Source organism: Pygocentrus nattereri, chromosome 17, assembly GCF_015220715.1.
Source record: "Pygocentrus nattereri isolate fPygNat1 chromosome 17, fPygNat1.pri, whole genome shotgun sequence".
Classification (NCBI taxonomy): domain Eukaryota; kingdom Metazoa; phylum Chordata; class Actinopteri; order Characiformes; family Serrasalmidae; genus Pygocentrus; species Pygocentrus nattereri.
In genome coordinates this window covers 38,042,580-38,056,157 of record NC_051227.1, presented here as the reverse complement: position 1 = coordinate 38,056,157, position 13,578 = coordinate 38,042,580, and the positions used below count along the sequence as shown (strand labels likewise).

Below are 13,578 nucleotides of genomic sequence, written 5' to 3'. Positions count from 1 at the left end.
CGACTTAGTGTGATCATTTTACACAGGTAGGCGAAGGTGGTAGGTAGAGGTGTTACCCACTACACTAACCAACCACTGCATGCAGAAGTCATTTTGTTTGACTAAAGTGATTGAAGTCATATGGTTGAGTGCAATGAGCTTTTGATCAACTAGTTACAACCACAGATAGGCCTACTGATCTCTGTAACTCTCTATTTCATACAGATCCAACCAATGTCTGCCCTAAAATAAAGTCTTATGAAGCCCACAAAAAAAGTCCACTGCTCCTGTGTGTGTTTCTTTGCCGTCTCTGAAACGTCCACATAGTTCTGATCAGAAAGTTCACTGGCTTTGTGGGGTTGTTGTAGGGTTTTCTAACTCCCTTTGAATTATGATGCTTTTTTCCACGTCTCACTTTAGATGATGCCTCGTTTTTAGAATCACTGATCACTTTTTTAAAATATTTTCAGTCTGGTTGATGCCTCATTAAAAAGAACTGATTGTGGTGCATTTTGACTCGTATGAGTTTCAGCGTAATGAAAATTGTTCTAAACAAGTTTTCAACCCTCAAAATGCCGAACACACAGAAACAACCCGGTTGTCAGCCACATTCAGGAGGAGTTCTGCGTACTGAGTAAATGAAAGCAGCAAGAGTCACGTGCAAGTTCAGTGTGATGGTAGTGATTTCTGCTTTTTGCCCTTTCACATCAAAACAGTTTATAGAAATCTCTCCACCGTACCGAGGGCTTTTAAAAAACCTCCCGTACTCATTGACCTTAAATGACGTGTTTTGTGTGGGTGGGAGGTCACAATGCAGAGAAAAATCCTATCCCACGCATCAGAAATATCCAGATCTGGACAGGCAGGGCCTGAGGGTGGAATATGTCAGCAACATTGAAATTGTGATCAGCGCTTCTAAGAACCTTTTCTTGCACTTCTTGGTACCTAGATATGGGGTTATATCGAGTAATCCTGAATCCTAACTCCTTTTATCGTCTCTTTTAAAAGTGAGCATCTGTCCTGCGCCTTCACCTTTTTCCTGCATGGAGACAGCAATGTGTGTACCAGTGTGGAGATCAACCAGCACCAGCCTGTCTACCTGCTGAGTGAAGAGCACCTGACCCTGGCCCAGCAGAGCAGCAGGCCACTGCAAGGTAAGACAGTTTCTTTCGTGTTGTCTGATGATTCTGGTTTCGTGATGTCCGCTTTGGCCGGGTGAGCTTGAATTGGCACTAAGCAGGAGCACAGAGCAGCTGCTTAACACCCTGATTGTGCCATAGCAAAAAATACTTTCTAGCAAGGGAGAGAACTGTTATATAACTGTTTTGATCCTTTAGGTAAACCTGGACTTTGCTTCGAGCTTATAACATCTGAATGTGCACATTTATAGGCTGGTGTTTCTGATATCAGAATTTGTTAATGTTGCTTTGCAAATCATTGACGAGATTATATCTGACACTTTGTATGTAGTTGCATGACCGTTTCTAATATTGCAGGTTTCTTAGTAATTGTAAAGGTGTATTAGGAGCCTGTAACAGAGTAATGTCTGCTTCATCTCACAGCTGGAGTAGGAAGCCTTGAGACTTTGTCATTCTCAACAGTTTTAAACACACAGTAGAACCATGTGCACGCAGTTGTGCATGTATTTTCCATATAATTTGTAAAAGAAATCTGTCAAAAGTACTATTGGGATGTGATGAGTTTTATATGAGGAGGTGGGATAACATGATTATCACCAGGTATTTTAGACCAACGTAAATCTGCCAGTTTAAACGTTTTATGGCGCTCCAGCATCTGTAATGGTCTGATATTATGCAGAAAGGGGAGTTTTAATGTTTTTTTGTTATTGACACTCAACAAAACAAAGCTGATATGTGTTCTCTGGCCTGTAATTAAAAAAAAAAAAAAAATATATATATATATATATATATATATATATATAATCATTATTATTATTATTATTTCATTATTATTTATTATATATATATATTTATTATTATTATTATTATTATTATTATTATTATTATTATTAAATATATTTTATTTATTTTTTTAAAATAATAATAAAAGTCCCCCCCTCATCGGAGGACTGTTGAGTCTTTAGTTATATTTGTGATACGTTCATGAGGGAGGACATATAAACAAAAACAAACAGGCATATAGACATAGTGTAATCTTAATCAGAAGTGCATTAGGCAATACCAAGCTGTCAGCAGATTAGTACACTTTACTGCTACATGGTGTTAATCAAAGCGAGAAGGTGGCTTCACATTTCTTGGCTCTTTCACCGTCTCCCTAAGGCCACTAGCAGTCAGTCTGGTGGCAGGTGTATTTTTTCCCTCTGTGCTCAAGGACACAATAATGGCAGAGTTACAGCATCATGCTGATCCTTCTGGGACTCTCCTGCCTGCTCTGCTGCTAGTCATTAACTCAGTACAGACCCACTCTAGCGCTGATGAGGTGTACTCCAGCTGCACATGTACAGCTAAATTACATCACCACTGCCTTTTGTTGCATTCATATTGATTTATTTTTACATTTGTCCTTTTGTCCTAGCCTATTACTATGTCTGTGCTAGTAAAAGAAGTGGTGTTCTGTTGTTCAATATTGGCTGAGGGCTGACTCTGATGATGCTTTTCCTCAGTAGTCAGGCATGTCCTCATTCATTATTAGCCTCCCTCAGGGCATTTTATTCAGTTACATAAGCTTTTTTATGCTTGTAAGCTTGGCCAAATGCAGCCTAGCTCTATTCCAATCAAAACAACTTCAGTACTTTGGTATTCGTTTCCCCTTTTGCTGCTGCCAAATGTTTCTTTGTTGAATGTTAATGAAAGTGAATTTTTTTAACATGAGATTGAGCTGGAATTCCTAACGCCCCTGGACCAGGTAATTAAAGGCTGTTCAAAATAAAAATGTTTGGTGCAAACATTTCATTGACACATCCACCTGGTTAAAGAGCAGGCATTGTTGATTTGTCTAGACAAACCAGCGTATCCACTTCAGTTATAAAAACACTGTCCGAAAAAGCCACTGCTTCTAGTGAATGTTAAAGTGTGCCTATATGTTCAGTAGCGCACACACTATAGAAATGTTTAAAGATAAATGTGTAGAAGTTTTAAGGTTGTTGCTGTTTCTTTCCAGTGATTCTCAGTCCATATGGTTTGAGTGGGACTCTAACGGGTCAGTCCTTCAAGCTCTCTGATCCTCCAACTCAGAAGTTAATAGAAGAATGGAAGCAGTTCTACCCCATCAGCCCCAACACCAAGGAAACTTTAGAGGACAAGTTGGATGATCTAGACTGGGAAGATGACTCCTTGGCTGCTGTGGAGGTTCTTGTTGGTAAGACGGAATATCAGTAAATAAGTTGAATTGGAAGAAATATGAAATGGTACCATGCTCCTAAGAACTTATAAGGGGAGGACAAATTTCTGTGTATTGTGTTTTCTTTGCTGGCTCAGCCGGGGTGAGGATGGTGTACCCTGCCTGCTTGGTGCTGGTGGCCCAGTCGGACATCCCGGCCCCAGCTGCAGTAAGTTCCTCAGGCGCTGCTGCGGTGGGCTCTGGAGGCCAGCACTGTCACACAACCCACAGAGAACCAGCCATCTCCTCGGTCACACTCACTCCTCCAACTTCACCTGAGGAGGCCCAGAAAGGTACTGTTAGCATTCAGCCTGAGGTGACACCTTTGGGTCCTGTGGATTTTGCATGTGTGATGTACTCTTCAACTTAGAGGGTGGTATTCTAGATCAGTGGTTCTCAGTCCTGGTCCTGGAGGTCCACTGCTTTTCACATGTTGTGAACACAGCTGATCCAGCTGATTAACTCCTTAACGTGCACCAGACATTTGTTGGTCGTCACCAGCTCTAGTCAGTGTTATTATGGCCTATTGAACATCTGTTAATGTTGTGATTGGCCATAAGAGAGCTTTGAATCAACACAAGAGGAAAGAAATTAGAGGGGGCCAAACAAGCAAACACGAGATACTTTTCCATGTCTTGGACTGTTTAACTTGTGGTCATGTTGTTAATATAATGCACATTTTACTTTACTATTTAACATGCAAACGTTAAGTTTGGTAAGGGTGGAGAGCCCTCTCTGGGTCGGGGATAGGCTCTTGCCTCAAGTGGAGGAGTTCAAGTATCTCGGGGTCTTGTTCACGAGTGATGGTACAAGGGAGCGGGAGATTGACAGGCGGATTGGTGCTGGTCAGCAGTGATGCGGGCTCTTTACCGGTCTGTTGTGGTAAAGAAAGAGCTGAGCCATAAGGCAAGGCTCTCGATTTACCGGTCGATCTACGTTCCCACCCTCACCTGTGGTCATGAGCTTTGGGTAATGACCGAAAGAATGAGATCGCGAATACAAGCGGCCGAAATGAGTTTCCTCCGCAGGGTGTCTGGACTCTCCCTTAGAGATAGGGTGAGAAGTTCAGTCATCCAGGAGGGACTCGGAGTAGAGCCGATGCTTCTTCACGTCGAGAGGAGCCAGCTGAGGTGGTTCGGGCATCTGGTTAGGATGCCTCCTGGACGCCTCCCTCGGGAGGCGTCACAGGCGAGTCCATCTGGGAGGAGACCCCGGGGAAGACCCAGGACACGCTGGCGTGACTATATCGCCCAGCTGGCCTGGGAGCGCCTCAGAATCCCCCTTGGAGAGCTAGTGGAAGTGGCTGGGGAAAGGGAGGTCTGGGCTTCATTGCTTAGGATGCTGCCCCCACGACCCGAACCCCGGAGAAGCGGAAGATAATGGATGGATGGACATTAAGTTTAACTGGCTTTTTGTAGTGTTTTATTTTAGGTTAGCACTCCGCTAAGGTGGATTAACTTTCACGCTGAGTTTTATTTGAACAAAGACCTTTTGAAGCTTGTGAGACATTTAATATATACTTTGTGTTTATAGTTTAGACTTGATACCAAGCACAGTTTTTCCCTGTCATGCAGGCACGTTTACTGTGTTGGTGTCGGCGTATAGCTGTAGGCTTTTCAAAGTGTTTGAGTACAAATTTCTGCATTAGACAGGAGTCGATGGTGAGCTAATACAAGACATTTATCAGTGGGCCTTAGTTGATGCTAGTTTGTCCTTAATAATTTGGTGTGTGTGGACTCAGAATAGAGAGACATCAAAATATACAGGTCAGGGATGTTCTAGGACCTGTTCTAATTATATCTGTAGTGATTAACTTTTCTCATTCAATCCCATACTGTAGTCTGGCAGCCTGCTCCCAGGTGGATGAAAGTGTCTGCAGTGTCAGATGGCTTCAACATAGACAGCACCAGTCATCATGGGGGCAAGGTTCCCCGCAAGCTGGCCGGCCAATTAATGGAGACAGTATGGCAGGAGTGCAACATTAACCGAGCTCAGAACAAGTAAGAATTTTTTTTTATTATTTAAACATCTTTTGACAGAGAGAAGTTACATTTCATTGCTTGAGCTGTATCTTTTGTTTGATTTTTATAGAAGAAAGTTTTCAGCTATGACCAGTGGTGTATGTGAGGAGGAGCTGGACAAAGCTGGTGTTTGGAATTTCGTTGAACCCTCTCAAAGGGCTCAATGCAGTTGCTCAAGGTATGCCAGAAATGCATAGTGGGGTAATGCATTAAACATCCCATAATTCAGCCATTTGTCCTTATATTAGTTCAAATGCTGTAAATTAATGTATGTGAATGTTTCACTTCCATTCATTTTTTTTTCCCCAGGCATAAAAACCCGAGGCAGCGAACAGGTAGCACTCCAGGCCTTCCTCCCTCATCTGGCCAACCCCCCCAGCCCCCTTCCAAACCCAAGGGGATGGACAAGTTGGAGAAGGCAGAGAAGCAGCAGAAGAGGCCTCAGACTCCATTCCACCACCGTAGCCCTGAGGAGCCGACCCTGGAGGCAGAAGTGGGCAACCATAGGCTCAGCTTGCACGGCCAGGAGGACAACCATTACCCCAGTCTCCACCATGTGGATGTTACCATGGTCAAAACCCAAACACTGCACACATCTGGAGATGTTGTTGGGTCGCCTCAGCCTCCACCACTCAGCCCACATCCCTGTGAACGTGAGGACGAGACAACAGGGGAGTTAAAACGCTCTTCCACACCCCTTCACCAACCATTTTACCCTCCACCAACAGAGCCTTGCTTGTTGCCTCAAAAAAGCGTAGACGACTCTTCCCTAGACCCTGTGCCCTCAGACTGCCCAACGTCTTACCAAGACCCCCTGGAGCCCACTGTGTATGTGGGCTCCGCCATCAATCCCAATGAGGACACAAATCACAACCCCTGGAGGTACTTCAGACTACCTGGCAAAAACAATGCAAACCTGCAGACACCCTCACTTCCAATGGACAAACTGAGGCAGGACAGCAGTGGATGTGGAGGCCTGGACACCATTTCAGTCACTGAGTAGGTGAAATTTTCCATGCATTATCACAGTGACCACATATGCTTATGTGAGATTTGATTTTGAGCAGATGAACTTGAATTGCTTTATTATTACTTTTCTGTTTACAGTTACGTTTAGTGTATTTCTTTTTGACTGTATGAATCATGATGTTTTCACATAGTTGTCACACAAGCATTTATAACTAACACCCAGTCAGCACATTGATAACATTTTATACTTAAAATTCATTGTACTCCTTTCACGTTTCAAAGTTCGGCCTCCAAGTTGCTGCATCCTGCCAAAAACTATACCTTGTGTCATGCTGGAAGAGGATTAATGAGTCATAATTTCCTTAAAATATTTGTGATCGGTTTTCAGGATGATGTCAACTTCTGTGATGCAACTGAAGGTGTCGGAGGAACGTGTGAAGATGTACATACAGAAGAAGAACCAGTATCTCTCAGCGGCTGTGTGTGATGCAGACCAAGAGCTGGACATGGACCCTTATGCTTTTGTAGAGGGAGATGATGAGTTCACCTTTTCTGATAAAGAGAAGAAGTCTGGCGCAGAGCCTGGCAAGAGAAATAAGGTCAGTCATTTAGAAGCTTCAGAGTTTCTTAGTAGTTGCGGGGTAGTTTTTTGTTAATAATGCAAATCTTCAGTGTTCCTTTTCACACATGCAACCTAAGCTGGGCATCTTTTGGTCCATTTGTGTATAGAGCTGCTAAGAGAGCCGGAGACTATATTCTGTTGTCATTAAATATGAATTAAGAGCATAAAAGGAAGGCAAGAAGCTTAGGAAACCACTTGGTAATGTGTATCTCCATAAATGCATAAATTGTGATGTGTGTGTGTGTGTGTATGTATATATATATATATATATTTCTTTTCTTTTTCAATTCTAAAAGAATGTTTTTAATTCTAAGACCCGACTTAACCACTTTACCCACCTTGTGCATTTTAATTTGAATCCAAATGACAATTATAGCCCACTAAAATTGTTCATACAATATTAAATGAGTAAAATCATGTCTCAGCTTTCGCGTATCAGGTTAAACGGCTCATTTTGAACTGCTTTGGGTGAAATGGCTTTTAAAAAATATTAATATTATTATTATTATTATTATTATTATTATTATTACTTCATTGATTAGTTTTGTGGCCAGTGTATGATGACCATGTACTACAACCACAACTTCAACTGAACTGCGTTTTTATGTTCTTTTATTTGACAAACATTCAGCCTTGTTTTTTATGCCATCACTGTGTTGCTTCTATGCCACTTCTGTCTCAATAACCAGACAGTGTTGCTATAATAATTTTTTTTGTTTAGATTTTTTTTTATTATATTATTCTGTTATTGATATGCATCTAAAATAACCTTTGCGAAATAAAAATAAATATAAATAAATAAATAAATGAAAGAAAAAAAATATCCAAAGTCCTTCACATCACTATCCTAGTTTAACTTTATTTTTCCACATGATTGTCTGAATAAGAGGGTTATATAATAATAGCATAGAAGACGGGAGTCTAATCATTCATCACAAGTATCCTAGCCAACCATCAGCCAAAGTATGATCAGCAATACTTGCCTCAGTTCTGTACTAATGTGCTTGCATATATTGATGTAATTGTTATTTGGAGGCAACAGTTTGTCTGATTAAGCTAACCTATTGTGCTATGTTTAATATGAGGATGCTTGCCAAAATTGACCTAGCCTATTAAATTAAATTAAATTAAATTATAATGATTATAAGTATTGCTCAGTGTATAAATGACATTTGAAATCCATTGTTAGATATTATTCCTTTTGATTTCCATTACTCTGACATTCCCACTGCTGAAACCATAGTTTACTGTCTTTATTTCTTTCAGAGGGACGATGGTAGTGTTTCTTCAACTGAGGGTGAGTAGGTTTTATTTCTTGCAACAAATTGTAGCATAAAATTTTATTTATTTATTATTATTTTTTTTTCCCCTCTTGCATTTTATTGCAATTTGTTTGTCCCAACAGATGCCAATGGCTCAGCCAGCAATAAACCTCTCCCTTCCACCAGCCTGATGCACGTGACTGACCTGGCTGTCTCCATTAATGATCTAGACAATCTCTTCAACTCGGATGAAGACGAGCTTGCGGTCAGTAGACACCCTGCTTGCATCTCTAGTGAACAGTGGTTTCTTATCTAGATGTTTTTCAGTGTGACCTTTCAGAGGAACCATCTTAGTAATCATTCTAGTCCCTCTTGCTTTTTCAAAGGAATCCTCTTAAAAGGAATATATAAGAAGGTTCTTATCAATCTGCTGTACGCTGAACCAGCATTTATCTTGTATCACCAAACATAGAATGATATGTACTGAGGCTGGCCAAAACAGCATTTTACAGGTTTTGAATACTGGTGGGCCGGCACGGTGGCGTGGTGGGTAGCACTGTTGCCTCACAGCAAGAAGGGCCTGGGTTCGATCCCCCGGCCGGGTGACCGGGGTCCTCTCTGTGTGGAGTTTGCATGTTCTCCCCGTGTCAGCGTGGGTGTCCTCCGGGTTCTCCGGTTTCCTCCCACAGTCCAAAGACATTCAGTCAGGCCAATTGGACGTGCTAAATTGCCCCTGGGTGTGAGTGACTGTCTGTGTCTGTCTGTCTGCCCTGCGATGGACTGGCGACCTGTCCAGGGTGTATCCTGCCTTCCGCCCGATGACTGCTGGGATAGGCTCCAGCACCCCCCCGCGACCCTGACGGAGAAGCGGCTTAGAAGATGGATGGATGGATGAATACTGGTGGTTTTTTGCGTTTTCAAAAAAAGAAAAAGGAAAAAAAGCACAATGTTTATGTGCCTCAGCCATGGTGTGTGGGATGTAGCCTACCGAGTGATTTTATTATACATCATCCCTCCATGGTTTACCAAACTCATTGCAAGTTTTGCACCGAACATTCTTCTTATTGTTGATGATTGATATAAAATGCTGCCTCGTGTGATTTCTTAGGCATCTTTTAGTGTCAGTAGACTGGAGGTTGGAATGCTCTGATAAACAGTGCGAGACGCTGTCACAGTATTCTTAATGCCCAGTTTATCTGACTTTAGTTTTGTTTCACATATTTACATCAATGGTGATTGCCAACGTGATTATTCTGATCTTGCGTTTATGTTTCAGATGTGTGCGTATGATCGGTTGCTTGGTAACGGACATGACAGTTAATTGTTGCCTTCGATCGAGTAGGTTAATATTTCCAGACTTTAGATGAGATGCTGTAAGATAACTTAGGAATCTTATCCTAAGATGAGATTTGCTTCTGTAATATAAAATTGTAGAAAATCATATCTTGACCTGTCACATCTTAACTTAAGACAGGAAAGATGGGAAGTCCAAATCGGCTTTGCTAAATAATTCAGGAACGGAAAGCAAAAATGAAGGGAAACTGGCACTCGGGTTCACCAAATTCTCACAACAAAAGGCTGAATAACTGCTACTGAACAAAATAACTAAACTGAACTAACCTGGGCATGCTCCGACACTGCGGTGTCATTTCATTTCGCCCGCAAACCCTAGTATCAAGCAAAATTGCATTAGATCCAAAAATCATTGGATCATTAGCCACGTTTACATGCAGCCTGATAATCCATTAATAATCCGACTAATAGCTCAATCGGAATAGAATACGTCCATGTAAACACCTCAATCGGAATAGACTAATCTGATTGAGGCCATTCAGAGTACAATTTCTATCCGATTGAACGGGGCGGGTAAAAATCTAAATAATCCGTTAAATATTAGAATAATAGCCGTGTAAACGCCTGAATCCGATTACACTCCAATCGGAAGGTGTAAGGACGTTCTGCGGATGCGCGGCGCGTCACAGCGAAAGGTTTATAACGGGTCTGCAGAGGAGACGAGGTTTATACTCTGAGCTTTAAAAGACGGCGGCGGGACGGACGTCCAGCTTATGTGTCTCAGAGCAGGACGTCTTCCTTTATAAGTGCATGTGAAGGACGTTTTTCTCAGCCTGACGTCAGTTTAAAGCCATTAAAAACTCAAGCGCGCTGACTGGAAACTCATCTCACGCGGACTGGACCTCACGTGATGTTCGCTGTCATGGTAACGTTCACTCTCAGCGCTGCTCCACGCATGCGCGTCATTCTGCATCGGATTACTTGTGGTCGGCATGTAAACGAAGATTTTCATCAGATTGAGCAGAGAGCATAAACACCTCAGTCTGAGTCTGTAATCCGATTGGCAAAAATCTGTGCATGTAAACAGCCATTGACTAAAAGAATCGATGTAGGATCACATTGTGACAATTTGTGATTTACACTCCTAGTTCTGAGACAAGGTGACGTGGATGGCTAGAATAAATTTGTTGCATTGAGCTGAAACTAGAAAGAATTGATTTATTTTCAGAATTTTCCACATGTGAACACTGTTCAGCAACTGTTTTTGTGGTTTTCAGCTTAAATAAAATGATGCTTCCACACGTAAAATGGAGAAACAAAAGATCAACCACTGTAATGAGTGAATTATCGAGTATTCAAACTATTCAGGACCTAGAAAGTGCTGATACCGTTAACCTCGGCCTGGTGTCCACCAAAGCTACAAATAGGGTAGTAGAGTGCATCATTAGTGGTTCACACTGTGCTACAGGTCCAGTTTTCCAGCCTAGACCTAGACTTAAGAATGTCCAATTGTGATTTCACATTGCCGCTGTTTTTTAGCCAAAGATCAAGCCTAATCTGTGTCCTGGAAGCCAGCTTATTGTGTTTTTTTGAAAACTAGGCCTGTTCAGGGTTTTTTTTATTTTTTTTTTTATTTTAATGTTTTCTGGATCTTTTGTATAAGCCATACATAGAGCATGGAAACATGACAGTTTCACACAGTTGAGCAGTTTGTCTGGTTTGGCTTTCCCCTACAGCCTGGAGCTAGGAGAGCAGGGAGTGGAACAGAGGAGACAATTGGTGGCAAGGAGCCCAAATCAGCAGCAACTGACAGCCTGTCCTATATAAGTAAGTGCTTCAGAGGGGCCCCTAATGCTGTGAAGGATTCTCAGTTACCATTTCCTCTTGAAATGTATTACCATTGTTTTGAATACTTTAGGTAAAGCATGTTTTTAAGAGTTTTGAAAGGCATTGGTGGAAACACTCCTTTAGCATGAATGGGTGGACCTAAACTGCTCTAGGTTAATATTGCAGCTTAGTTTCCATATATGGACTGTATCGACTGGGAGTGAACACTTCCACGGAATAGTTAATGTCCTTCAACAATGGAGTAATGTGTGTCTTTGTATATTCCCAGGTTCTGCAGACATGCAGTCGTCTTTCCCCACACCTCCATCTCTGGAGCAGCACATTATGAGCTTCTCCCCCATGAACATGGGTGGTAAGGAGTGTGGCTCTGTGGAAGCTCCGCCAGGCTTCACTCTGATGGATGGACTGGCTCTCTGCAGCACATTTAAAATGGAGGTGGAGGAGGGCTTCTGCAGTCCCAAACCCTCAGAGATCAAGGTGAAAATCAAGGCTGGGTGTTCATGAAGTTCACAACTTCATGATACAAGCCTCACAATATGATGAGAGAAAACACACTGGATGTACAACTTAAAATTACTTAAAAAACTTACTTAAAATTTGTTCTGAAAGTGCAGAACTAATTAGTAAATAAATATCGTTGGGAGGAGTGCTAGACATTTTTATTTATGTTTACAATTTGAATAAGTTTAAAGAAAATGCAAGAATAATAAATGCATTCTTCATGCTGGGGGGCTTGTGAAAACAAAGTGTGGTACACTCTGAGGTTCTGTTCACACCACAGAGAGGCAGAGGAGTGAAGTGTCTGCACTTTTAATCACAGACATTAGTCAGTGTTCAGGGCGTATGCATGTAGCTGTAAAACCCAGCAACAGACTGTTCACTTAACACGTTACAAATCCCATACAGCACTTTAACATCATAGATTTTGTTTTTAAAAGTGCTAAATACAAAGTAGCTCTACAGAAAACAATCAAAATGCTGATGGCTGTGCTAAAAATCAGCTGTAAACTAATAATCCAGGATAAGATAAACCATCTGTGAAATTTAAACTCATACATAACTAACAAGGATTATAGATGCCTTAACGTTAGTTAGTAAATGATACTCGCTTCATTCACACACAAGCACTTTTTCCTCAAACGCATCCATATTTATACAAATAACGGTATATAAAGATATAAACCCTCATTTTTAAAGCATGTTTTTCTATGTGCTGTAAACATCTCACACTCGTACTTGAATGCTATATCAGTTTCTCACATGCATCAAGTAAATTTCGAAGTATTGATGCAGCCATCACTGTGTCAATATGCATTTCATCAAGCCTTTCCACCATATATTGTCATTCTGATGGTTTGAAAACAGCTGAGGTTCAGTTAACTCTTCGGTTTATATATCGGGATCACAGTGAGACAAACTGAAAGCACCATTTGTTGTTGTTGTTGTTGTACATGAAGTGATCAAGCCTAGTACTGATGCTGTGCTTGATGTGTTTCCAGGACTTCTCTTTTGTATTCAAGCCGGAGTCCTGCCAGACATTCGTGGGCTGCTCTCTCTTTGCTCCTCTGAAGATGCTTCCCAGCCAGTGCCTGCTGCCCATCAAGCTGCCGGAGGAGTGCGTTTACAGGCCCAGCTGGACTGTGGGCAAACTGGAGATGCTCCAGCCAGTGACTGCCATGTCATTCCTCAACAAGGACAGGTACCTTACAGTAATGTCAAAAATCCAGTTGCACTATGACTTGAGAGAGAATGGCTTTGATTAATTTTATATCATTAGAAGTATAACCTGATCAGGAAAGGCTGTGCTGTATGAGAATACCTTTTCAGCACATCACTCTTAAAGCTAAAATGTGCAAGATTTGGAGACCTGTGATTGCACACAATGTATGGAAGAACATTTTGTAATGTGGGTTGTGCTTCCGACCCACCACGGTATTCAGAGGACTCAAAACTTGGTAAAGAACGTCTCTTTTCAGGACGCAAGTGAAATATCTACTACTATAATCATAAATCATATCATATAGCGTTAGATTTGCATTTGAGCTGGGACATCTTTTAGGCTGTATGCATGTATTGAAGACAAATACGTTCTCCTGGTTCAGCAATGCTGTATACGTAGTGCAGCTTTATGGAGTTGTTTCATCTAACCAGGCTATAAATCTCAGAATTGGTTCATAAAGAGAAGAAAGTGTGCCTGCCTTTTCTCTGCTCAGATTAATCAGCT

General features: G+C 41.6%; 1 protein-coding gene across 1 annotated transcript in view; it reads left to right on the top strand.

The window, feature by feature from the left end:
• Positions 1 to 13,578, top strand: part of med13b (mediator complex subunit 13b) — a 36,239-nt gene that overhangs the window by 11,151 nt on the left and 11,510 nt on the right. The window contains exons 4-15 of the mRNA XM_017711025.2: positions 988 to 1,133; positions 3,121 to 3,318; positions 3,438 to 3,632; positions 5,180 to 5,339; positions 5,431 to 5,538; positions 5,670 to 6,359; positions 6,718 to 6,928; positions 8,218 to 8,248; positions 8,357 to 8,478; positions 11,243 to 11,333; positions 11,623 to 11,831; positions 12,854 to 13,053. Of these exons, the coding sequence (XP_017566514.1) occupies positions 988 to 1,133; positions 3,121 to 3,318; positions 3,438 to 3,632; positions 5,180 to 5,339; positions 5,431 to 5,538; positions 5,670 to 6,359; positions 6,718 to 6,928; positions 8,218 to 8,248; positions 8,357 to 8,478; positions 11,243 to 11,333; positions 11,623 to 11,831; positions 12,854 to 13,053 (2,361 nt within the window). The remainder of the gene's footprint in view (positions 1 to 987; positions 1,134 to 3,120; positions 3,319 to 3,437; positions 3,633 to 5,179; positions 5,340 to 5,430; positions 5,539 to 5,669; positions 6,360 to 6,717; positions 6,929 to 8,217; positions 8,249 to 8,356; positions 8,479 to 11,242; positions 11,334 to 11,622; positions 11,832 to 12,853; positions 13,054 to 13,578) is intronic.